Below are 27,309 nucleotides of genomic sequence, written 5' to 3'. Positions count from 1 at the left end.
TCAATAGGCTTTCCCCAAAAGAATCACAAATATTATTTTCAGTGAGGAACATTAAAGAAATGTCACTTAAATTCAGAAATAAAACAAGAATGCCATCCTCTATGTTTTATTATAAGATATATTGAAAGTCATAGCTGATTGAAGGGAAGTACATGAAACCAAATCCCTGATGATCTGAAAGAAGGAAATTGAACAGTCAGTAGTAGAAAGCCTATGGACTCTGAGAATATGGAGGGCTAGCATCTGCTGTAGGCTAAACCTACGTGTGGCTACATTTCTGTGCGTGATAAAAAGTACTGTGGAGAACACATGTTTCAGAGGAGCATGTATTTTCAAAAGGGACAAAAATTATAAGGTACCAGGAATAAATATAACACAAAGAATGTACATTTGTACAAGTAGATGGTAATTTCAATAAGAAGATATTATCCTCATGGTATAATTTCCTCCTATGGATTCTGTGCAATGCAGATATAGTTTTCAATAGATTTTTTTACATAGAAAGTGACTGTTTCTAAGCACGTACAGGGTGGGCTAGATGCTAGAAATAACTAAACCTCAATGAAGAAGAACAAAGGAGAAGTCTTTTCTCACGTGGGCATCCCAACCTTTGTAAACCCATGGTTTCCATAATAGAGCTTCAGTGACGCAGGAATGGACCAATGGCCGAAGGAATGAGTAGCAATGCAAGAAGCAAAGACCACACAAGGAGCAGTGATAGTCAATCAAAGGGTTGGTGCCACGGGTCATTGGAAAAGGAATGTCTGTTTCCTGACTGATGCTCAGAAGAATTGTTAGCTATTTGAACGTGATCCTTCATGCCAGCCATAGGTCCTTCAGACCAAACTCCAAGCACACATCTAGGTAGGTTAGGGATGAAATGTGAACAACAACATGTTAAATTATTATGTTAAAATACAGAAGACTCTCTTGTTGACTTGGGAGCTAGAATTAATTTCTCAACTATCGTCTGATTATTTTTATTTGAGAGAAACGTACCTTACTTTTCACTATAAAATTTGTGAACTTTTCATCAAAAGGGTATTTTTTAAGAGACAGGCTGTAAAACTGGGAGAACAGATTTTTGTTGCCTGTGTCTGACTCTAGAGTATCTTAAATAGAAAAGAAACCCTCAGTTCAATAAGAAAATGGTGTTTCACTGAAAAAGACAGGCATATATTCATAAATCTAAGTAAGACGTTTGCTCTTGCCAGTAATGGGGAACATTCATAATCAGACCATAATGAGAATTTTACCATCAGTGAAATACATTGCAGGTGAATAAATCTACATGTATATGTAATAAAAATACTTTAAGTCAATGAGATTTAAACACCAATCTGACAGTTTCATTGACTGAAAGCAGCCCGAAGTTAAGTTATTTGGGGGAGTAAGGCAAATTAATTAATTAGCATAAAATAAGTATGTATATTAATAGGAGCAGGCTAAACTTTAATCATAATTTAGTTTTTAAAAAATTTTCCATTTGTTTTCTTAGAAAAATAACTCCTACTTATGTTTGGTAGCTAATCTTAAGGTTACTGTTTAATATGAGCCTCACTCATCATGTGTCTACAAGGAAAGAGGTGTCAAATCTCATGTAATTTTGACAAGTTGGAGAGAGAGAGAGAAACACTCCCTTAACTGTGGGTTGGTGTGCTGTTCAGAATCAATATTGCCAACTGTTTGAAATTATTCATCCCCCTCATTCTGAACCATACTGTTTTAACTTTCAGTATTTCTAGTGACTACAAACTACTTCCCTACATGGTCCTATTCCTATATCAACATCTTTGGTGCTTGTTCAGTGCACAGGGGTCTCATAGTAGGTGGAGCCAGGTTTCTTCTATGCTTCTGTTTGATGTCACCTACAGCTGTGGTCACTCCAGAAACCTAATGCTGGGACTCTTAAGCCTCTGACACGGTCATTTGGTTTTGTTGAGGTACTACAGTTGGGTCTGCACCATTTAATGCCTGTTCCAAAGTTAATCATGCCTTCCTTGAGTTCTGAGGGCATGGCCTTTGCTTGGTCTGTGTCTGGTAGCTCTTTCTCCATTGACTTGGATATGAGCCCCTGACCCTGCAAATGTTCACTAACATTTGACTGTAGGAAAATGCTGATTGGTGCTTTTGAGCATGTGCCCTAAGTTTTATGGACTATGATCCTGACTGCTTTTCTCATCCCGAGGTGTACTTTTTACATAATGAAGGGGCTACTTACATCTTTTGACTGGTTATTGGGCACTAAATGCTGCACAGGCATGTTTGGTTTGAAAGATACTTTTTTGTGATGATTCTTAAATTTACCAGTATAGCCATCGCATGTTTAGTTTTTGTTTGTTTGTTTGTTTTTTAATCTTAGTACATCACTAATAAGTCACTTTATCCACCTTCTGGCACCATGTCTACATTGCCTCCTGTGCCTAACAGCTTTCTACAAAAGTTTTTTTTTTTTTTTTACTTTTTGTTTTGGCATGTTGAGTAGACCTGGTTAATTAATTATTTTCTTAAAATATTGCTAAAAATCTTGAGTTCCTATTGCTCAGGAAAGGGATTTTTGTAGGTAGATCAACAAGTAAGAAAAACAGAAAGGACAATCATTTATTTGTATTTTGTCTTTAATGAGCTGCATTTTACTAAGCATTTCACACTCTAAACATGTCTTTCCTTTTCAAATAGATAACTGCCTACAATAGACGTACCTTTGAGACTGCAAGGCATAATTTGATAATCAATATAATGTCAGCAGAGGGTAAGTATGGGAAATATGTTGGTGATCATTTTTTACATACAAGAAGGGTTTCGTTGTGGTTATGAACATATGATGGAATCACAAATTTAAAGTAAACCGATGAGGCAGTAAAATGTAAGAGAGACGTCAAAGTCATTGGAGCTTTCTGTAAAAGTGGTGTGCTGTGGTGAAAACCAGGGTAGCTCTTCACCAGATGCCCTGCTGACTTCTTCAAGCCTTGCCGTATCAGTGAGTGAAATAACACTGAGAGAGCTTTCCGAGTCTGACCTAAAGCCTGAGAGTTAAGTCTAAGAATACAGGGCCGTTATTCGTTTTATATTTAACTTTAGACTAGTGATAAGTCATGGTTTAGCTTCATGTGAAGATAAACTATGATGGGGGAATTGAGGTACACAATTGGCTAATTAGCTAAATTTACTTACATCAGTAAATGTCAGAGTTCATCAACAACTTAGAGGAACATGCTAACACTAAATTTCTTGAAATTTTTGAAGGTAAGGGACACAGAAAATACTCTTAAAAATTATGCTCTCAAATATTTTGACCCCATTTTGGCATAGAATAGGCAAGTTAGTGAGGCTACCAACTTGAGGTTTAGGGTAGGGGTTCATGGGAAGATAGCTGGGAGAGACTAGAAGGAGGAGGGGGTAAATATTAGCATCCCATATCCAAAGCTTGAGGTTTAAATTGTTTTGTTAGACTGTTGGTTTTTCAAGACAGGATTTTCCTGGCTGTTCTGAAACTTGCTCTTGTAGACCAGGCTGTCCTCGAACTCACAGAGACCCACTTGTTGAGGCTTAAATTTTAAGAAGGAGAAAATATTTTAAGTACCATTAGAAAAATCATGGGATAATAATCTTCCTTACACTCCTGCCAATGAAGGCCTTGGCAGGAAGGGAATGATTACAAACTGATCTTTTTCCTCGAAAAGGAGCAAATAAGACTATATTCTTGGTTGAGAGTTGCTGCTTCTGTTTATGGGTAGAAACAAACAGGCAAACAAAAGCATTTTGCCAGAATGTAGTATTTTGAAATTCGTGGTAACTCAGCAAATCTGGGTTAAAAGTTGCCCTGTGGCTGTATGAAAGAGTGCACTGTCTTGTAATTTGACAATATGAATCTGCAGGAGACTGCTTAAAGTCTTGAACCTCCTTCCATGGGTATTTTCTTAGGTGTTTTAACAGTACCAACTGTAGACAACTACACCAGGTCAGAATGTAAAGTGCTCTTAATATATGAAAACAAATGCAAAGGCTGATTCTGTGGGCCAACCCCCACATGTTTTTTAGGCACCCATAACTTAGGGAGACTGGTTTTGGATTTAATTTGGATTGAATAGTTCTATCTAATTTAAGATGGTCCTGTAGAGTTGGGAACACTAATTGAGCAGAGTCATTGGTCTTTTCCTTCCCATTTGTGGGTTCATGGTTGAAGTCATGTATTCAAAACCTCTAACCCTTAGAGGTTCAAGAGACCAAGTGTTTGTCACATATGACAGACTTGGAGAGATGCTGGTCTACAGTTGGACACTCCTCTTTTTTCTAGCAGAGGCTGTAGGGAGTGACTGCTCAGAACCTATTCTGGGTGTTCTTTTCACACAGAGATCCATATTCTTGCAGTTTCTGATGTAAGAATACTATACGATTGGAGGGTCCCAAGCACTAGGGATTGGTTACCTGCACAAAGTAGTTCAGAGCTGTGTTAGTGAGGGGGCAGGAGGAGAGTTTAGACTTTGGGCAGATCTGCTCCACTTTTTGACATAGGGTTAAGTGACCCCCAACCAGTACAAAAGCCACAAAACTAAAAAAGGTCACGCATCTGTCCTTGTCAGTCTAGACAAGATTCATATGCGTTTGAGAATGAACATCTTTGAACGTGGCCTTCTCTCATGCTATCTGTCCCGGATAAGGGTTAGAAAAAGGAACACCAAAGTTGTAAATCAGAGTACTCATGGTCAGCCAACCTCCCTTCTACGCTGGGTGACTGACCTAATGGGAAATAGTCATCTAACCTCACACAGCACGGTGCTCAAGGAGAGTACATAAAGTGAATCCCTAAATTGGGTTTAGCACCTCAGCGGCCTGCCACCAGTCTTTTGGCCTACTGTTCTCTTGGCCTCTTTGATTTCCAAATATAGCAAGCATGGGATTTCCCCAGAGTTAGGAAGCTCCTGTGACTCATTCTGGAGAGACCTGGCAGTAGTTCTTGGCCCAGTAGACAGCGGGCAGGCTGCACAGCCTAGAGCCCCAGAGGGACACGGTTGCAACCACAGGCCTTGTAGTAGACTGCAGAAAAGGAATCACTAAGTGTGGCTAGCTGGAGACCCACAGAGTGGTTATATTCAGTGACAGCATGAAATATAAGATGGGTTGGGTGGGGTGAAGGCTTTCTGTGTTCTTATGGAAACGATTGTAAAAAAAAAAAAAAAAACAGGAAAAAATGATCACATACATGTCACATATCCAAAACTATAATTTTTCCGTTATATAAATATTATTTCATTTACTACCGAAAAACTCTTGTTTTTCATGATTCATTTGTGTGACTGCTTCTAAGCATGGGGAAGGTGTCACATCATTAAGGTACTGTTGTATGTAAAAAGGAAATGCATTTGTATAACCTTTAAATTTATCTGCAAGAACGAGAAGGAAGACTAGAGAGGTGCTATACATCAAATAAATATACAATACCTGGTGCCAAAACAGTGCCTGCTGGAAAGGTTTCTATGGGTAGAGCCTTACAGAGTTGTGTCTTGGTCACCACCTGCTGCTGAGCTCTGGAGGAAACCCTGTAGCCAGGGCTGGCTCCCTCACCAGATCTCTGGTATCTAGTATCCGTTAATATCAGAGATGAGAGGTCATCAAGAGGTCAGGGGCTTACGTATTTTTATCTTCCATTTATGAAACAAGAGTAGATTAATTTACAAGTTCATGAATGTTGAGATAAATTAGAGGACATACATAGTTATAGCTAGTATTAGAGACACAAAGTCTGTTTAGAACCCAGAAGTGCTCATATAGCCAAACCTTTTCATGTTAAAATGCAGGTTGAAGTTTTAATATCTTGTGTTTTTACCATATGTTTATAGTGTGATAGGCATGTTATAGACATGGTTTGCCTAGGGGAAAATTAGGTGAAATAAAGTCAAATTACTGTGTGTTTCTGGTCATCTCTGAAGACAATTTTCCACTGAAAATATAAGGGAAAATATAAGACCCTGGTGACTTTCCTACTGTTATTATCTGCATGAATCTCTTTGTTCGTTCTGTTTCATAGATAGTTATAAAATTAACTTGTTATTACAGAACTAGTATTGTATAAGAAGAAAACATTTTTAATACTGAAAGAACAATCATAAGAAAAACTGTTAGTAACCCAAGACTAACACCTGAGAAACTGAATTTTACATTAGGTTTGTTTAAAATATGCATTTAAAAAAATTTTAAGGAGAATTTTAGTGAAATTTTTGAAAGAGAATCCACCAGGAATTGGCTTCTAGATCCTTTGGCTACTAAAATATGAAAATTCGAAAGTCCCCTAGATAAAATGGCTCATTTTTACATAGGACCTGCATATGCCTTCCCATGAAGATGATGATGGAAAGTTTATAGCACATGCAGTGTGTGTGTGTGTGTGTGTGTGTGTGTGTGTGTGTGTGTGTGTGTGTGTAGACAGAGGCAGACAGACAGAGACAGAGGCAGAGAGAGTAGGTCACACTATGTACCTCCAGCTGTCCTGGAACTCACTGTGTAGACCAGGCTGGCTTCCAAGATCTCACAGAGATCTTCCTGCCTCAGCCTCCTGAGTGTTAGTGTTTGAAGTGTGCACCACTGCCCCACTCAGACATAAATTTTTAAGGATGATTTGGGGTCACAGTTTAAGCCAAGCACCTGGACCCATGTGGCTGCAGATCCGGTTCTGTATCTCTGTGTCCCACCGGGACTGTGAAAGCATTCAGCACATCTCAGAGGGCTCTCTTTAAGAAACTACTTCATTAAAGATATGTGTATCTCTTTCCACCAACACTAGAATTCCCATTGCCATATCAGGCAGAATTCTTCATCAAAAATATGAACGTGGAAGAAATGTTGGCCAGCGAGGTTCTTGGAGACTTTCTCGGTGCTGTGAAAAATGTGTGGCAACCAGAGCGCCTCAATGCAATAAACATCACATCAGCCCTGGACAGGGGTGGCCGGGTGCCGCTTCCTATTAATGACATGAAGGAGGGGTAAGACAACCTTTATCTCATTGCCTTAAATGTGGATTTTTAAGTATGGTGACTTTATCAAACTTATTCTAAATGGAAGATAGCCTATTGCGTTTTTTCTTTTTAATAAGAAACAGATATTATGGAGATAGGAACTCAGAAGCAATTTTCCATCTTGACAAAGAGATGGTATCAATGCTTCCTTCAGTCGCAGGGCCAGGGTCCCGTGAATCTAATTGTAGATCAGGACCGACACCATAAATTATAGCACTAAGCCTTTTGTACCTTCGGAGACAAGCTGATTATTTAGGGCCGTGCATTTCAAAGGAAATGGATGCCCAGTTATCAGCTGGAGGTCTCGATGCCTGCCAACGCTTTATTCTAGGAAACTATTTCTTCGCCTTTCGAATTCTTTCCACCATGTGTCTGTGGCTGGTGGCCGAAGTGCATTTGAAACCCATTCCTATGACAAGGGAGCCAAAAGCTTGGCCTTGTCACTCACGGGCTGGGTGACATTGCACGCACGTGGAAACCCTCTATGCCTCAGCTCCTTTTCTGCACCAATGGAGCTGACGTTCTCGCTCAAGCTCCTGACCGTGGGTAAGGGAGAAGGTGCATTTGAAATGGATATGTCAGTGTTCAGCCTGCGCCAACGGTGTGACCTGTGTGAGTCAGAGCACTCCTGTTGAGCAAATTGAAAGCCCTGGTGCCATTTCTAATTTCTTATCTGGAGGTTGATGGAGAATTGCTTCTCACTCAATCCTGTAAACTCGCATATTGTAGAATAAATCACTATTCACTCAACATCTCCCCCTCCTAATTCTCCCTTCTCCCATAATCCTGGTAACACTTCTTTGCAGGTGATATCTAGAATTAACCAGGATAACTGGATTCGTAAGAATCAGATTTCAGGGCAGCTTAATGGAGAACTTGTTTGGAAATAACAGAAAAGACCCCAAAGACCCATAAATGAAAGTCTGAGAGGGTAGGCAGGAGAGGGGTGGAGGAAGGCAGTGGTCTGTGACGTTCAACTTAACATTTCAGAATTAAGTTTTATCTTGAATAGTATATAGCAATGGATTTTGAAGTCAGCCAAGCACACGTAGGAGAGCTTTGGGGAATGTGGTGGGCTTATCTCTTGTCTAAGTGCCGGTTGGCTTTCTATATGAAGCATAACTCTAGAGCTTAAATTTTCACAGTGGAGCTACAGTGTAGAGCTCTTTCTCACCGAGTAAATTAAAAAGTGTAGCCGTGGAACAGGGTGAGCGGGAGGGTCCCCTGAAAGCACTCTCCCAGCATACACCCACTTTTCAACGGTTCCCTTAATATGTTCCAAGATGGTTGTTAAAACAACAGACAGAAAGCATTTCAAAGCAAAAATGGGGGCATAAGCACTGACTGCTGTGTCTTTTCTGGGCTAACCCCCTTTCCAGTCAGTAGGACACACCCTCAGGTCAAGATGTGAGCTCAATTGAATTCTGTTAAGCAACTCCTTAACCCAAACCCCAACCCACAGCAGAACTTTCCACCTATGCCTGACCTGCAAGTAACGGGTAAAACAGTGTTTAAAATGTACACGGTAAATAGGTTTCTGGCCTTGGATACCCTCTAGAGAGTTTGAGTATTTGAGCTGGGCCTGACCATGTGACTCTAAATTAAGAACAGAATCTTGACCCTCCAAGTCCTTGTGAGAGTTCAGGCATTAGCTAGCTGCCTGTAACACCTGCTTGAGAGCAGTCTCCCCTGTCAGCTGTCTGAGAGAGCGCCCCCCACGCCCAACAGCGCTTATTTAGACTCCTGTCTCAGATCCCTGCCCAACTTGAAATGGTTTCCATGAGCTTTAATTTAATGTTAAGCCTTAACCTCTGCAGAGTATGCATAGGAGAAGTCTTTTAAAATAGGGTTTCTATAAACTGGACCTAACGCCAGCTCTGTTCCCCAGGTATCTCTATGTAAGCCCCAGCGAAGTTAGGCCCTCCTTGAGTTATCACTGCAGGAAAAAGGTGTGTCCCTAGGAATGGTTTTCTATTTTTTTTTCAGTTGTTATATAAAGTTGTGATAACCAAACCTCTTTATCTACATTGCCTTATTATAAGTAAGTGCCACATTTTTCTCAGTGTTGAGACTTTCTTTCTTTTTAATGACATATAGTATATAATTTACTTAATATATATATAATTTACTTAATACTCTTCTAAATGATGTATATTGTGCATATGTAATGCACTTAATACATTTTAAAATGATATATAGTGTGTATATATAATTCACTTAATATATTTTTTTGCTTTTGCATTTAAAAGAATTATGAGCTCTAAATATACTCAAAATGAAATATAGAAAATGTAAACGGGGAAGGACTGATTTAGCCAAGGAAATTCAGATATTGCTTTTCTATAATCTTATTTAAAAAGATAATGTATACGGTTTAGTAATAATAATTAAGAAACTAATGAATGTGTTCTCCTAATACTTAACATAAATCGTGCTCCAAGATTTAAAGGAAAAAAAGGTCTTTATTAGAATATTATTATTATTTATCTATTTATTTTTTGCTCATGGCAGCCACAATCTACTAATGAGATATTATTTTTCTGTGCTTGGTATGTGTAGTGACATTACCAACAGGTGGCTTAGAGTCATTAGTAGTAGGAGACCCTTTTATTCCCATCTACAGCCCAAAGTGCCACTAAGTGACAGGCAGCAGAGCCCACGGTACGGTATCCTAGCTCCTCCTTTATGATGAGCCCTTTCGCATCTCTCCGGAACTTGCTGACAGCTTTCAAACTTCTTCTAAATCAAAGAGAAAACAATTGCAAAGATTTGCTTCAAAGTGAGTAAGCTTCTGCACAGGAAGGCTGAGCCCTCCGAAAAGATTAATTTTCACTTGCCGGACTTATAACCCCAAGGCAACCGTGCATGGACTCAGCGTTACTTTTGCTCCTAACACAGAGCCAAGAGCTAAGGACTCAGAGATGAATTTAGCCCCGGATAAAGCTGGTGGGAAGAAGAAGAGCAGGGTCATATTTCATGCCGGTTTCATATTGTAACTGCCAGCCACGGCTGAGTGAGGTGTTGTAAAATAGTGACTGTGAAGGTAATGATGGGGTGTGAGGATTAAAGACGGTGCTCACTTCTCATAGGAGATTGTCAAACCTATTTCCTCTGGTGACCAAAGCGTGCAGATCTAGCCTCAATCAGTGGCAGAAAAGCTGTCCTCATTTATTCTCTGGACCATTTCATAAAATACTCTGTCTGACTGGCTAAGGTTTGCCTATATCAAAAGCCTCAGTGGGCAGTTGAGGAAGAGAACGTAAGTCGGGAAGTCATGGTGCTGGGCCAAGGTACTCAGTTCTGAAATTGACCTCATCTTTTCCCCTTCTGTGTGCGCGCATGCGTGCGTGCGGACACGGAGCCCCGGGATTTCACGAGTCTCTGCTTCCGTAACACGGTGATAGTTATACTAGAAGCTGCCAGCAGCTGAACCATAGTCTCTGGAAGTTGGGTGGGCATTGTCTTGAAACAAAGGGATCACTGGAGAAAATGCTTGACGGGAAAGTTTCTGTGTTGGGCTTATCACGTAGTGTGGAGTAAACGGAGGCCGAGTTTAGGAGTAGAGAGAGCTGTGTAGATTTCAGGTGGCTCCCGAGCACCGTGTGGATTCCTGCGCCATCTGAAATGCACACAGCATGTCTGCTCCTTCTTTCCTTCCCTCTGTCTTCCTTTACTCTGTACCCGTTCTCACAGAATTCATAGCTCGCCTGGTGTCAGAGCCTAAGAGCTAAGTTCACTCCCCCTTTCGGTATAAGGCTATAGATTTTTACTGTTGTTGTTTTTATCTTTTTTTTCCCCCCAATGTTTGGTTGATAGGAGGAAATTCACTGCAAACTCAAAGCTCAGGATTAAATGGAATCATTAATCCCATTGTATTTTGTTATTTAATTTCTGGGCTTTTCTTAAGTTATTTGGTTACATATCTTATAAGTGGTTTATAAATCTTTAATTTCACATCTTATTTTTAAGTTAATTTTGGTCGTTTACAGGGAGAGGAAGTGGGGTAAAGGACTAGACAGGAGATGCTGCTACATTATCGGGGATCTCATATTCTTCAGTGACAGGTAGCACGCACAGATATATGTTCTAGTTGGGTTGTATCTCTTCTGAGCATAAGATCAAGAGTCAAATGTATCCCAAGAGTAGGACAATTGGAGAAAACATATGCATTGTAATCACTGTCTTGCTGTGAAATACAGTTTTGAATACAGTTATTTTCCCGTTTGCTGATTCCTTACAATAAGTGTTTAGATGCCTCAGCAAATGTATGTTATCTCAAAGGGAAAAAGAAATGTACATAAAGAGTTCTCCAGTACGCAGGAGCTCCTAGCATGTAGAAACGCTGTAGTTTATCAGCCTGTTGAGCAGTGGTTCTCAACCTCTGGGTCGTGATCCCCTTTGGAGGTCATGGAGGTCACATATCACATATCCTGCATCTGGAATAGTTAAGCTACAGTTCATAAGGGTAGCAAAATTGCAGTTGGGAGGAAGCAATGAAATAATTTTATGGCTTGGGGGGGGGGGTTCACAGTATTAAAAGGTTACACAGTAGGAAGGTTGTGAGTCACTGATCCAGAGCCTTGTTGTTGGTAATATGTGCCCAGCTCAACTTTTTAGGCACATTTGAAAACATATAGTTGGGTTCAAGCAACTATCTTCATTTTACTTGATACAAGTTTTGTTCTAATTGAATGTTCAAATGTCTGAAAGGCAGACGTCATGAGAGACATAGCCTTTTCATACACTGCACCAAGTTGATACCATTAGCTCTGCTCTCATACAAAATCACATAGTAGGGAGAGCCAGTATGTCCAGAGTTGCTAACGCTACAAGAGAATCAACAAATACATGTCTTGAGCTTTGAGGCGGGTCCAACTGTCTTCTGCTGCTCTCTGGCATGTCATCTGTGCTCTGTGCTTTGAACTGGTAAACGCCATCCATCGGTCCATCTGCCCATTTGCTCACTCAGCAAGTAAGCATCCAGCGGATGACGGCCGACACTAGGCTTAAGGACAATTAAGACCCTTGCCTTTTACCCTACATGGGGTTGGGTATGGGTGACTCAAACTCAAGTGGTTGTGGTGAGATGGGACCAAGTGACACTTGTGTTTGCAAGTTATTTCAGGGTGACTGTCAGAACTGATGATGGATTGTGCTGTGAGAGAAGAGAGTGAAACACGGTGGTGCTAGAGCCCAAGGCTTGAGCACCTGTGGTTGCCAGTCACGCGGAGAAGGAGGTGGATGGTGTGACAGGTGGGCTGGGGTGAAGATGAGCTCAGTTCGGAACGTATCAAGTTTGGGGAGTTTATGGCTCGTCCTCCTAGGGATGAAAGTGACTTGGCACTGTGGTAACTGCCATAAAAGTGTTTCCACTTCTAGGCAGCTCATTTTAGACAGTGATAGTAAGGCAAATACACAGGGTTAGGCTTTACGATCTTATTTATAACATCAAAAAAAAAATTAGAAGCAACTGCATGTCCAACTCTGGAATAATTGCCGAATAAATCATGTGCACTTAAAAAATTATATTGCCATAAAACCATAATTACAAAGAGTACAATGTGGAAAATGCTTATGACGCATTAAGTGGAGAAGCAGGATACAAAATTAAATTTTAGAGATGATTGCCATTACATTAAAACATATGCATTTGAAAAATATTCTGCAAGGTACACTGGAAAATGAAAATTGTTATCTTAGTAATATAAATGAATTCTGGTTTTATATTCCAACTTTTCTATATTGCTTTTATAATTTAAGAGAAAAACACATTTCAAAGTACCAAAACTTTTATGCTTATTTATATTAACTTTAGCTGAATTAATCTACAAACGTACTAATTATAAATGCAAATCACTGTCATGTTTGAGCAAGAGGACTCTTAACAGTTGTGAGAAACACATTCATTTGTCTCTGTTTATGAAAATATTTTGCAGTTATCAAGAAAAAAAAAGTATGGTGTTGGGCAGACAGTTAACAAGGAGATGGAAATTGGTTTTGTGAAGCTGAAAAGCAGTGACTTTTAGAAACAGGATATATGTGGAGTACTTAACTTTCCCAGTGATTTCTCACATCATCTTCTGTTCTGTGAGCTCTGGAACCGTTGTCATCTCAAATGTGGCCGGGACATCATGCTTACACTAATACAGTTTTTATATTACATTTCTTTTTCATTTATTTCACCTTAAAAGTATAACAGCCCTGTGCCAGGGATATATCATGCCCGTTTCACCTACTCAGAAGGGTTGCTTATTTTATCTTCTCAGAGCTTTGAACCCCTACCCCTGTACACATCAGCAGTTACTACCAACCACCTAACTTCTTGGCAAACTCTGGCTTTCTTGGCTGTTTCTTCACCTTTATCCATCGGGAGTTCCACATAAAGGAAATGGTACGGTATGTGGTTATTGCAACTGGCTTTTTCACCATCTAACTTAATGGTTTCAAGTCGTATCCATACTGTGGGAAAAAAATACCCCATTTGGTCTTAGTAGATTAGTGACTAATACAACGTTACATGGCTGTAGTCTTTTGTTTATTCGTAAGTTGAGCAGCCTTTGGGTTATCTTCACTTTTTTACTGTGAGAAATTCTACTGCTGTAAACATCAGCTATACATTTTGCAGAGCGCTGTTTTCATTTATCTTACGCATATCCATGGGAATAGAATTTCAAAGTCATCTGGTGACCCTGAAGGTAACCTCTTGAGGAACTGTTAAGCTGTCTTCCCAAAGCCTTGAGCCAGTTCACATTCCCAGCAGCAGATAAAGAGGGGTTTGATTCTTCTTCATTCTCCTTAGCACCAGCTTTCAGCTTTCTTTCTGATTACCATCATCCTAGTGGGGAATTAAGTGGTATCTTCTTGTGGATTTGACATCTCTGTCTCACCAAGGATGTGGAGGTTCTTTCCATATACGTTTTGTATTCAATGCACCAGAGAAATTCTTTGGCAGCTCTTCTTTGGAGATATGTCTGTTTTCAGGTCCTTGATCATTCTTGAAGCCAGGCCATTTGTCTTTTTACGAGCTGAGAGTCCTTTACATATTCTGCATGGCAGACCCTTAACAGATGCGTGATTTGTAAATAACCCCTTTGTAACTTATCTTGACTTTCTTGCTGTTGCTCTTTGAAGCATGAAATGTTTTAATTTTGATAAAGCTCAGCTTATCTAGTTTTGTTTTTTTCCTCCTGTCACTGCTGGAGCTTTTGATGTCAAACCTAAAAAAAAAAAATTAAAAAAAAAAAATTGGCTAACCCAAGGCCACAAGGATTTATGCCTTCTTAGAGCTAACAGTTTGAACTCTTGCATTTAAGTCACAGTATGCATTTTTAAGTAAACTGATTTTAGAGGCATTTTAACTGCATAGCAACATTAAAGAGAAAGATGCTTTATATGACACAGTTCTCACGACATCTATGGCTTCCCCGGTTATCATTATCTGGTGGCAGAATAAACAAGAGAGACATCATCAGCCACAGTCCACAGATTACATGAGGGATACACGTTTGGACAAATGCACATGGCACATATGCGCTATGTAACAGACAGACTAGTTTTACTGTCCTGAACATCATCTGCATTCTGTCTCTTGAGCTGAGTTTGGTCCCTGGGTCCCACATGCTTTGCCTCTGCCCCTAGCACCCATCTCTAGCCTCTCCCTCGTATGCTTTCTCTGGCCTGTCACATGGCTTACACTGTTGGTATAGTACCGCATGTGTCCTCTGTTCTGTTATTTAGTAACGTGCACATCAGTGTCTTTTGCTCGATAGCTCTTTCCTTTTTATGTGCGTGCTGAATAATATTTTACTTTCTCGATGTACCACAGTTACCCATTCAGCCACTGAAAGCCATACAGATGGTGCTTAGCAATTATAGAGAGTCTGTGTTCTTTCTTCACATATGTACAAGTTTTTAGGTGGGTCTAAGTGCTGGCTACTTTTGTTAAGAGCCGGGCCATAGGGGAAAATATACTTAATGCTGTAAGAGAACCTCACTCACGCTGTCTTTAAGTTGGCTGCACCATAGTTCGCTACTGCAGTTAGTCCTGGATGTCCTGACTGCTGCTTGCATTTCCGTGTTTCTTCAGTGTGATCTCCAGTGCTACTTTAATCAGTTCAACCCCAGTCATAGGTGATAGATGACACCTCATCTTTATTTGCTCTCTGATTCTTGGTCAGTTCTCTGTGAAGTTTTCTCCTCTATAAAATGGTATGTCTTTAAAACATTATTCTTTGTTCCTTTCTCCCTTTCTTTTTTCCTTCCTCCTTTCTTTTTTATTTTGAACAGTCTCAAACTGGTCTTGAACTCACTAGCTGGGAATGGCTTTGGACCCCTGACCCTCTAGTTCCCACTTCCCGGATGCTGGGCTTACAGATGTCTGTTACCAAGCCAGGTTTATGAGGTGCTAGGGATGGAACCCAGCAGTAGGGCATGCCAGGCATGCACCCTACCAAGTGAGCTATCTCCCCCAGCCCTGGGACACTTTTAAATCAGTTTTGTTTTAGTATTGGCTTATGTTTGATAACAGCTTTTTATGATGTAGAGGGTCTGCAAATATTTTCACCCAGGCTCTGGAAAGTTTACTTGACAGTTTGTTTAGTGTGGGAGAAAATTTAAATTCCTCCTCCTCCTCCTCTTTTTTTTTTTTTTAAATCAATCTCTTTATTTCATGAATTACACCCTTAGTGCTTTGTTTTAGAAAATCATTTTGTATTTCTCTGTGTTATTTCTTGCTTTGTCATTCCTCCCGAGGTCACACTGTGAGAAATACAAGGTACATAGGGTTCAGTTGTAGATTCTTTTAACAAACCTATGCATCCATTTGTTCTGGCTTCATCTGTTGAAAAGATTAATTTGCATGAGTACTTTTGTCCCTTGTGTTACATCAGCTAACAGTGCTTAGTAGGGCTGTTCTATACACGCCTGTGCAGCAGCTTTGTTGTAAGGGGGATCTTTCAGTCCTCTGACTCTACCTTGTGCTTCAGTAAGGTGTTTGATATTCTGAGCCTTCTGCCTCTCTCCCTGAGCTTAAGAACCGGTTTGTCAATATCCACAGAACAAATCCCCAGGCTCCAATTGGCATTTTCTTGAGATTATGGATGAATTTGGCAAAGCCATCACTTTTACAACATCAATTCTTCTTCTTGATGAAGACGACATGTCTCCATTTGGTTTGGCTTTTCTCACATATGGTTTGAGCATACTTTTAGAGCTTCATAGCTAGTTCGTTTTTGTTATGTCTGATGTCAGTGCGAGACTGCTTTTGTTGCAAGATTCATCCATACTGGTATATTGGAAAATGGTTTTTAATGTATTAACCTTTGTCTTCTGTATACTACTGTAAGGAATCATTGGTTCTCAGAAGCATCTTGTCCATTATTTTGGATCTGATCATTCTCAAAGTTATTTTTATTTCTTTCATCTCACCATGCATTAAAAGTTTTTTTCACTGTGATCTCATTAACCAGGACTTTCCACTACAGGGTTGAAGTGGGAAACTTCTGAGGTTATTCTGTTTTGCTTTGTTTTGTTGTAACTGTTTTACAGTAGCTGTTTTGATTCTAAAAGAAGGTTCACATTGAGACTAGGAAGCTCCCTCCACTTTTGATTTATAAGTGATTTTGTTTCTTGTGAATGTTTAATCTTATCAAATGTTTCTTTACTTAAAATGTTTTTATTGGTTATTTTATGTATTTACTTACATTTCAAATGCTACCCCCTTCCTTGTTTCTCCTCCAAAAATCCCCATCACACCCCCTTCCTCTGCTTCTGTGAGGGTGTTCCTCCACTCATCCACCCACTCCCAACTAACTGGGGCATCAAGCCTTCACAGGAACAAGGTCCTCCCCTCTCAGTGATGTCTAGTAAGGCCATCTTCTGCTACATATTCTGCTGGATCCATGGGTCCCTCCTTGTGTACTCTTTGGTTGGTGGTTTAGTCCCTGGGAGCTCGGGGGTGGGGGGGGGTGCGGTCTGGTTGGTTGATATTGTTGTTCTTTCTATGAGGTTGCAAACCCCTTCAGCTTCTTCAGTCCTTTCTCTAACTTCTCCATTGGGGTCCCTGTGCTCAGTCCAATGGTTGGCTGGGTGCATTCAAATCTGTATCTGTAAGGCTCTAGCAGAGCCTCTCAGGAGACATCCATATCAGGTTCCTGTCCACAAGCACTTCTTGGTATCAGCAATAGTGACTAGGTTTGGTGGCTGCATGTGGGATGGATCCCCAGGTGGTTCAGTCTCTGGCTGGCCTTTCATTCAGTCTCTGCTCTACTCTTTGTCCCTGTATTTCCTTTAGACAAGAGCAATTCTGTGTTAAAATTTTTGAGAAGGGTGGGTGGCCCCACCCCTCAACCCGGGGCTGTGCCTAAGTCTGAATATGGTCTCTACAGGTTCTTCCCCTTTGTTGGGCATTTCAGCTAATCTCATCCCTGTTGGGTCCTGGGAGTCTCTTGCTTTCCAGGCATCTGAGACTTTCTGGTGGCTGCTCCAGTTCCTTATCCTCCACTGTTACATGTCTCCTCCCACACCTGCTCCTGTCCCCCTTTTCCATCTCCCCCTACTTTTTTCCTCCCAAATTCCTCCCATCCTCTACCTCCCATGATTATTTTGCTCACCCTCAAATGTTATTTCTTAATCTATTGATAACATCAATCCTTGTGTAATTCACTAACATGATCATTTAAGTTTTATTTTCATAACTAGGATAAATTGTACATGGTCACTTTTTATAATTTTCATTAAACACTTTTGGATTCAGTATGCTGTATGTCTGTCTGCTTTTCATTTTGTTTGGATTTCAAATACACTCTAAATCTTACAACATAGTGAGTCAGATCCTGGCTCTCCTGCCTCCGCCTGGCAAGTGTTAGATTATAGGCAAGGGACGCTCAGTGTGGGACTCTGTTGTCCTCCATTGAGGGCTGATGACTGGTCAGTTTTCTTTCTGGACTGCAGATCTACACAGGCTGCATCCTTCCGTCATTCCTTCCTTCCTTCCTTCCTTCCTTCCTTCCTTCCTTCTTTCCTTCCTCACTTTTTTTTTTAAGTATGGGAGATGGATCTTCTTTGTAATTGTTCAATTTCATCTACACAATCAAATTTTGGGTATGGGGGTGATTGTAGTATTCCCTGGTCATCTGTGTGTCCCCATGAAATCGCTTATAAATACATACTTTCTATTTCTTGTACTATGGACTTGTAAACCACACCACCACCATTTACCTGTCTTATCCAGATTTTAAAGAATCATCTCCTTCTCATTTCTCTGATTTTCCTCTTCTGTCTTGTTTCCAACTCTCCTTCCCACCCACCCGCCGCCCCAGATTTCTGTTGTTGCTCTTTATTAGTATACATTGGAGTTAATTTGCTGCCTTGTTCTGTTTGCTTCCTAAACTGGAAGATTACATGATTGATTCTCTTTCTCTGTCCTAATATATGCAGTCAGCACTATAAATTTTCCTAGAAGAACTGCCTTGGCTGTTGCCCTAAACTCAAAAATATCTTAAAAGTGTTTTAAGATTTGTTTTCGGAACTCCAGTTATATTGACAAGTGTTGCTGGTTTGGAGACTGTTCGGTTTTTTCATGCTGTGGTGTTTGCCTCCATTTTTTTATTTTTACTTTTTTTTTTTTTTTTTTTTTTAATTTTCCATTGGACTAACTCTGAGTAAAAGGAACTGCTCAGTAGCTAAAATGAGGGACTGAGGGAGCTTCACCAGCTCTGGGGATAGATCTCAGTTTTAATTGAGCCTGTGTCTTAGGGCTGAGGGTCTTATTTTCTCTGTAATAGACACTTGGCAATTGACAGTTGTAATTAACAGTTGACAATTAAGTAGGGGACTTAATTGTCTCTCTCCCAGGTCTGCTGGAATCTTACACTAAGCCCAGCATTGAGCCCCTGCTTAGTTTCTCCAGCAGGTAGGCCTGTTTAAGACCAGAATTGTTTATTTCCCTCATTTCCTGCCAATAACAGGAAAAGAAGCTGAGCCAGGTCTACCAGAGAGAAGGCAGAAGTGCAGGGTCCTCTAGGTCCAGACTGCCGTGGAGCTTGTGACTCTCGGGCTTGTCCGCATTGACCCTTGAGCCATACGATAACTGTAGCTAAGGTTAACTGTTCCAGAATTTCCAGGGTCCCCTCAGACACTGTGGCTTGTACATGTTCCTTCTTGGAGGTTGTGATTCTTCGTTTTCCACAATTGGTCGTCCGGACTCCTGGGGCATTAGTTTGCTCTAAGGCTTAGTTGTCTTGGGAGCCTAAACTTTTCTTTTTACAGTTTACTCGGTTTGATTGTTTATTTGTTTGGTTTCATTAGGCCGTGGTGGCGATTGCTAACCTTCTACTGTGTGAGCTAGGTACAAACCTAGATCCTGCCTCGGATCTGTTTTGGTTTTATATTTGTGGCTGAAGAGGGTGGTGGTGGGATTTAAATTGTTTTTCACTTTTGTGTGGATACATAATTGTTCTAAGATCATTAGTTGCAAATAGTATTTCACTTCCATTGGACTCCCAGGTGACAATAATCTATGGACTAAATATTAGAGTTGATGTCTAGGTTTTTAGCTACATTTCATTGCTCTGTATGTCTGACTCCAGCTTTCTGGTGGAGCTTGGAATCCATTTGGAAAGGGTCATCAGACTTCTTTCTTCTAAAGTTGTTTCATTTACTGGAAACTTCTTTTTTGACCTTTTGTTTTTCTTAAACGTTTGTGAGTCTCCGGATTGGCATCCGAAGTATTTCTCAAAGGCAGCTGGATCCTGGGTAGGCTGGCTAGTTCTTTTTTTCTCTCTCCTTTTCTCCGGAAAGTTGATAAGATTCTTATCTTATCGAGATTCTCCGAGACGGCTCCGGTCCCAGCTGCCAGTAGCCTGCTCAATTGTAAAATCTTGTTTCTCGGCTCTGGAGAATTCTTTCCTACAATGCGGAGGGAGCTCTTCAAGAAAACATGTTTTGCTTCCTTCTTGGTGACCAAATAATAATTTTCTCTTACGTTAACTTCTTAGCTCAAGAGAAGAGATATGAAACGGATCCAAACACAGGGGTCTCTGTGCTTGGAACACTGACAGAGATGTCCAGTGAACCCTCGAGGGTGCCATGTCTCATAATTGCATTATGAGAAAAATCAAATGAAGAGCCATTACTTGCAACTCTTATTTGAGGGTTAGGGTCAGTCTCTAAACAAATCTGTCTGAAGGAGAATCTTAATGTAAGCAGTCTGCCAGATATAATGATCAGGACATGCAGCACTTTGCTGATTTGAATTCAGTGTAAGCATGAAGTATAACTTCCAGACCTTCACATGGAATGGGAAGAGGGCCTGGTACACCTAAGCACTCAGGAAATATTGGTTAGATACAAGAATGAACAACAGGAGGCCCCTCCATGAATCACTGCTTTGAAAACCTAGGCTGCCATCTCAGACATGACTCTAGCTTAATCCCTCAATTCAAAAGGATAAATCCTGCTTTCAGGGGTAAATTGGGTTTTTTTGTTTTTGTTTTTTTTAATCTTCCCCCAGTGTTTTCCATTTTCCTAAAGGATAACTTGAGAGTTTCATATTTTTGCAGTGTTTATGTCATGGTTGGTGCCGATGTTGCATTTTCTTCTTGTTTACGAGAAGTTGAAAATCCACAGAATCAATTAAGATGCAGTCAAGAAATGGAGCCTGTGATAACATGTGACAAAAAGTTCCGAACTCAGTTTTACATTGACTGGTGCAAGATTTCACTGGTGAGTTGGGTTTCTTTCTCTCTCTCTCTCTCTCTCTCTCTCTCTTTTTTTTTTTTTTTTTTTTTTTTTTTCTTTCTCTTTTTAAACTTTGCTTTTGCAAATTTAATTAGCAATGATGTGTCTGGACAGACCATTTGACTAGAGCCACCCCCCACCCACCTCCACCCCCGCCCAATTGCTGTTGAAAACAAATCCTAGGTTTTCTTTGTCAGCAGTGTGGACTTCCTTGGTCTGAAGGATTTGGCAAATTAGATGATGGTGCATCGTTTAAGGGAGAGTCTCGCCACCTTTGTCCTCCTCTTGATTAGTTGCTGAGGCTGGATTAGCTTGGCGGGTGGTCTGAAGGAGCTTTCGGACATCCAGGATGCTGTTAATGCAGCAGACACTAGGGAGCCAGCCTGGTGGCGGTGGGAGCAGAAAGTCTCCTTAAATGTGCTGCCACCAGCTCGCTGTTGGAGGGAAAGGACAGAGCACAATAAGGTAGGACAGATAAAGCCGTGTTCTGTTGTGACCCTGTGCTCCTCAAAATCAAATGACAGAGGTCCGCAGACAGGGGGCAACTCTAAGGGAGAATAGTCTGCCTACAGCTTTAAAGTAAAAGTATCAACTCTCTCAAGTTTCTTTTAAAGCACCTTAAGATTGTTTGACTAAATTTCATTCTTTTACAAACATGCAAGACGTGTATCTTAAATTTAAATGCTAAAAAGCGCGAGTGGTTTCACACTCACACACATGTAGAAGACGGAAAATATTTCCGTTTTTTGTACAGTACGTGCCCCCTTTGGCGATCTGTACAGTATTTTGATCTTATTTGGATTCTTTAATGCTTTTTTTTTTTTTTTTTTGTGGCCTTTAATGGCTTAATGTCCTTTGGATTTAACTCCTGCCAACTTTTTAGGATTGATGGTGAAAGATTTGGATCTAAGTTTAAGACTGATGCTTGAGCAGAGTTACTGACACACAACACACCTGTCACCTCATGTCTTAGAGAGGCAACTGAAGGCAGCTCTCCGGGCCTGGTGCTGCCAGGGAGAGCTTAGTAGGCCTACCCTTATGCTTACTCCCCGTGGCTCTTTGCCCTGCGTGCCTTTCCTCCTGCACCTAAGAAAAAGCATCCCCTTGCTTCGACTTCTTAAATCACGCGTACATTTTTTTAAGCTGTGGTTTATGTGCAGTTTCAAGTAAATAGTAATGTCTAGAGCTCAGTGTCTTGGTCCTGGCCTTAGTCACTCGGGCTCTGAGGGAGCAGTTAGGATCCTGCCTTACACATTCCCCTCAGCAACCAGGAGACAACAGGGCCTGCCAGCAGCAGGCTACTCATGACTATGGTCTTACGTGAATTTATGTTTAGCCACACTGTCTAACTTCTAAAAGTTAAAAATTGTTCAGGGTTTGAAAGTCTTGATGGCAAGGCTTTTAGAACCGAAAATCTTGAGAATTTTCATTTTCTATGCGTATGTATTTATTTAGATGCCACATCGTTCGACAAGGATCTTTCTTTTCTTTCTTTTTTCCTTTCTCCCTTTCTTTTCTTTTCTTTTCCTCTGGAGCTGAGGATTGAATCCTGGGCCTTGTGCTTGCTAGGCAAGAGCTCTACCACTGAGCTAAATCTCCAACCCCACAAGGATATTTAAGTAGGTTTTGTGTGTGTTTGTGTGTGTGTGTGTGTGTGTGTGTGTGTGTGTGTGTGTGTGTGTAAGGAGACTTAAATAAAGGAGTCATTGGACCGGGGTGGGTGCAGCTGTGCACCCCTGTAACACCTGTACTCTATGAGCTTCTGCCTGTTTCACCTATGGACTTCCAGGCTCTCCAAGGATTTAATCTACCTTAAAATAAAATAAATAAAGATAAATGACAGTTGGATAAGAAGCATAATAAATATTTTTAAGTGCAAACAATCAGGATTTTAAAAGCGTAAGTTTATGTTGGACAACCAGGTTCCTAATTTTACAAATCAAAAGCAAAGCTGTGAGAAATGGAGTAGTTCAGCTATTCTTTGGAAGGAGGCAGAGGACTGGTTCTTCTCTGGACACCAAAGGCTCAGGCAGCATGGCACGGTGGACATGTGAAGTTTCCAGAGAATGTTGAATAAGGCCAAAAATAATCCTCTCAACATTTTCAAGCATCAAATGAAACAAATTTCATGCGGCTACCTTTTTGGTGCCCTTCAGTAAAAACCTCAGTAGAATTTAACACGGTAAAGGTGGATGAGTCAGTGTGGGGTGAGGGAGGGGGCATGGTGCCCACAAAATACACCAAAATGTACTGTAGTCACACCGTCTGTGTTTGGCTCTTCTTCCTAAGATGAATGTCAGCCACTTTAAAGATGGAGCCGGACACTGGAAATGTGGACACTGGAAATTGTCCTTTCTTTTTGTATTTCCCTGTTTCTGTTCCACTAACCTCACAGAAACTGTCCCTGGACGCTGGCTTCCCGGGCAGTTTGTTAAAGATTTGCACTAGATGCTGCTCACAAGAAATTTATATACTGGTGTCAACAACTTCTGCTTTGCAACCAGCAAGCAAGCACACGCACACGCACATCTTGAATACATGTGGTTATGTGCATGCTTCTGTAAGCAGGAAGGTTAGGGAAAATAGGCCAGGATAAAAGCATTTACCACTTTTCTTTATACCTACCCCCAGCTCCAATAAAGAAAAACAAATATTAATGATAAAGTAATTGGAAAAACGAATCGGCTTTTGGAGGTAATTTGTCAAAGAAATTGTTTTGAAATATCTAAATCTTTAGACCTCATAATGTTGGTGGTGATTAATTGGATGTGCAATTGTCTTCTTTTATATCAGGTTGATAAAACAAAGCAAGTGTCCACCTATCAGGAAGTGGTTCGTGGCGAGGGCATCCTGCCCGATGGCGGGGAGTACAGGCCCCCTTCGGATTCTCTGAAAAGCCGAGACTATTACACGGATTTTCTCATCACGCTGGCTGTGCCCTCGGCAGTAGCACTGGTGCTTTTCCTAATGCTCGCTTATATCATGTGCTGCCGACGGGAAGGAGTGTGAGTACTTTCAAACGCTAAGAAACAATCGGCAAGCCCACTAGGGCAATGCTACAAATGCGCCCATTAAAAGCACAGTTGCGTCCAGTTCATAAAACACACTGTAAATGAATTGAAATTTTGTTCAGATCAAATAGCAGTACAGAATAAAGTTCCTTTAAAATGAATTAAAGTAGTTGTGAGCCTAGCAAACCAAATTAGGGGCCAAAATTACTTTATTCAGAAATGATTAAGGCTAGATATAAATTCATGATGGAAAAACAGTCCCAAGAATAATTGAGGCTAGACACGTGGTTACGGAAGTCATCTAGCTTGGACAGAGACAGAAGTCTATTGACATGGTAATTTCATTTAAATAAATAAATTGTCTTAGGCAGTGTGATGAAAACCGGGTCAGAATTCTTCTTGAAGTCATCCTGCTGTCAAACAGGGTGACACAGTCTAAATGTTTAAAATATATTAAAAAAAAAAAAACCCAGCAGTAAATTAATAAAAATAAGGTATCATCTGAGTAACGAGTCTTCCCTTCATGAATAGTTAGTACTTTCAGGACATTTATGTCAATTAAGATAATCTCCCGAGATTACTTAGAAGTCAGGGTAACAAAGCAAAGGCTGGAAAACTCATAAAGCAGCAAGTAACAAGTTCTCCATTCTTCATGTAGCCTGATTTCATTATGTCATAGAGTTTATTTCAATCAAGAGCTTGATTCTTAATCTCCATTTTTTTCCATTTTTTTCTGTGTGTTTCTCATCAGCATTTCATTACTGTATGTGTACTCATCCAAGTAATGTATAACCCTGGTGGCTGAGGCTGCCAGGTTGCGTTTGAGTCCCGACATCAGCATTGCCACCTCCTACAGGGTCCCATGAGCATAGAGTCTTAATGTTCCGAATATCAATGCTATTATTTAATTCATAAATTTTGTTTTGTTTCTAGGGAAAAGAGAAACATGCAAACCCCGGAGTAAGTGTCTTTCCTGTTATTTTCTTTCTCATCGTTTGTCGCTTCTTGGTTACCCATCATGCTCTTGTTTCTTTCACCATCGCTCACAGTTGACCTCACAAACTTGAAGGCTGCTTTCTAAATAGAGATATTTAGGATGGGTAGACGCTAAAAAGTAAAAAGGTCTCCAAACCTAAGGTAACCTCGATAAACATTAAACCTAAACCATCTTGGATTCAGGATATTAACATGCCATCCATAGTATGTGATCTTCCAATCTACACTTCTGTAAACCAGAGGACAGATGACAAGGCCTCCCATACATGTTGTTCTGAATCTGCAGTAATAACCTCCCATAAAATGAAACTCCCTCGAGTATTTTATAAATGCCCCCACCAGAAGCAATAATATTAAAAGCTATTCTAGTTTTCTCTTAATCCTAAAAATAAATAGGTAACTAGTTTATGACTCGGGCCTTAATATCAACATAGAACTTCCTAGCTGAGTTTTAACTTGAGATTTACATCAATGTATATGAGATGTATGTTTTTGTGAGCTAGATTATAGAACACTTCCCCCCCCCCAAAGCGATAATGTCTTATCTGTTAAGAAATAAAAATGACCTTTTCAAATAGGCAACTCATTAGGCTAGTACATCATTTTAAATCTGTGTTGTTTTATTTCTTCTTTTATGTAGTATTCAACTTGTCCATCACAGCTCTATTCAGAAATCTACCAAGGAGCTTCGAGACATGTCCAAAAACAGAGAGATCGCATGGCCCCTGTCTACACTCCCTGTGTTTCACCCTGTGACTGGGGAGATCATACCTCCTATGCACACGGACAACTACGACAGCACCAACATGCCCTTGATGCAGACACAGCAGTGAGTATCCATGTGGAAGCCCAGTAGCCAGAAGGCATGGGGATCTCACCAAAATCCGTTCAAACCATAGCATTTAGTTGTGACTGGTTTTGTTCATTTATTATTGGAGAACACCTAATCAAATATCCTCACTCGGCCTGACATAAGTGTAGTTGAGTCAGTTCAAGGTTTTTCTTTCTCCTTTAGTCATGGGGGAGGGGATAACATCTAAAATGTAAATGCAGAGACTATCCAATTAAAAAAAATCCACATCAACATGTAAGAAATTGACAATGATAATAATCCAAATGATCGTCCTAAGATGAGTCATTCTAAAGAGACAGGCAGGGGCTAAAATGTGACAATCTTTTTGCTTTTAAGAGATGATGCATTTGATTTAGTTAGCTTTTTTGTTTTTAAACTACCACAGACCTATTAAGAAGTGTTCATACTCTTCAAAACTTGAAGTTAGTAAGTGTCCTTGGAAACCAGATTTTTTTTTGTTTTAATTTTTGTGCATTTATTATTCCAGGAGGGCTGCGTGTTGTAATGTTTGCCCAGTGGTCAGGGACAAAGTATGGAAGTCATTTCTCTCCTTCTACCGTGCAAGTCCTAGGTATCTAATGCAGGTCATTAGCCTCTGAGTCATGTCATGGGATCCATCTGGAATCTGTGGTTAAGGGTGAGGGTGGCTAATTTCCACAGACCACAGGTCTGGAAATGTCTCTGTTGACGACTCCATGATGCTTTAGAACTTTAGAACATGGCAGTAATTCCAATGGAGAGTTGAGGAACTTGGACACGTGTCATTCAGGGAGACTAGGGTGGTGAAGTCTCCTTGAGCACTGAAAGGCTCCAACCGCTTTTAAAGACATCTGCTCTAGTCGTGGATGTTGAGAATAAAATTATCTCCTTTAGAAAAAAGAGTTCTTGGGTCCAGGATTTTACTCTGCTGCTATTGATATAGAAAGAAACAAAATCTTGTGTCTAGTTTACCTGTCTGCCTTTCTCAGGCCTATCGAGATCACTGTTTTGCAGATATGCCCTTTGAAAATACAGTAGCTTATTACACTGAACTTGCAACAATTTCAACCTATATATGTTTTGAAGTCCAGAAAACCTTCCTATTATCTCTGTCTCTGCTAATGGAAAGGCTCTATTAACTAAGACTTCTGAATAAATAGGGTCGGCAGATAAGGACAAATGGTGATGTTCACAGCGATTGTTCTGTGGAACCCTCAAGTATGCCTGACTCATCAGAGGAAAATTAAATTACATTCGCCGTTGTTTCGGCGTTGAGTGTATATTATCTTTCTTTTATTCTCGGAAATGGATAATATGCGCACGGTTTCTATGGTAACTCCCTATAAGCCAGAATATCTGATTAACCTCATTTTCTAACTACGCCAGATAATAGGGAGTTTATTGTGTCAGATTCATCAGTGCAGTTTTTATTACAAAGTTTCAACTTTTACACTTTAACTGAAAATAATTTTTCTTCTAAGTTTTATTTTAACCATCAAGCAGACACATAAATATTTTGGTCATTTGGATGGAACAGAATTTTCAAGGTGAAAATGAGATATTTATTTGAGCAAGCTTATGGGCCTTGTGGCCATGTGTGTGCTCAGATAATACTGCTTTGCGTTTTCTCGCGAGCACTTTGTGAAAGGGCTGGAATTTCAGCCTCACACACAGCCAAGCACTAAACTTATCCTTCATAAAGAGTTTCATCAGCTACTAC

General features: G+C 40.3%; 1 protein-coding gene across 4 annotated transcripts in view; it reads left to right on the top strand.

Moving 5' to 3' along the window:
- The window catches only part of SGCE (sarcoglycan epsilon), a 67,113-nt gene that overhangs the window by 28,672 nt on the left and 11,132 nt on the right, over positions 1–27,309 (top strand). For 2 of the 4 annotated variants that reach the window (XM_080936328.1, XM_080936330.1), the window contains 6 exons: positions 2,680–2,752; positions 6,782–6,980; positions 20,573–20,735; positions 23,544–23,755; positions 24,695–24,721; positions 25,398–25,586. In XM_080936328.1, the coding sequence (XP_080792454.1) occupies positions 2,680–2,752; positions 6,782–6,980; positions 20,573–20,735; positions 23,544–23,755; positions 24,695–24,721; positions 25,398–25,586 (863 nt within the window). The remainder of the gene's footprint in view (positions 1–2,679; positions 2,753–6,781; positions 6,981–20,572; positions 20,736–23,543; positions 23,756–24,694; positions 24,722–25,397; positions 25,587–27,309) is intronic. The other 2 variants (XM_080936329.1, XM_080936331.1) reach the window with 1 other exon arrangement.

Source organism: Micromys minutus, assembly GCF_963924665.1.
Source record: "Micromys minutus genome assembly, chromosome: 23".
Lineage (NCBI taxonomy): Eukaryota > Metazoa > Chordata > Mammalia > Rodentia > Muridae > Micromys > Micromys minutus.
This window is presented reverse-complemented; position numbering and strand designations above follow the sequence as displayed.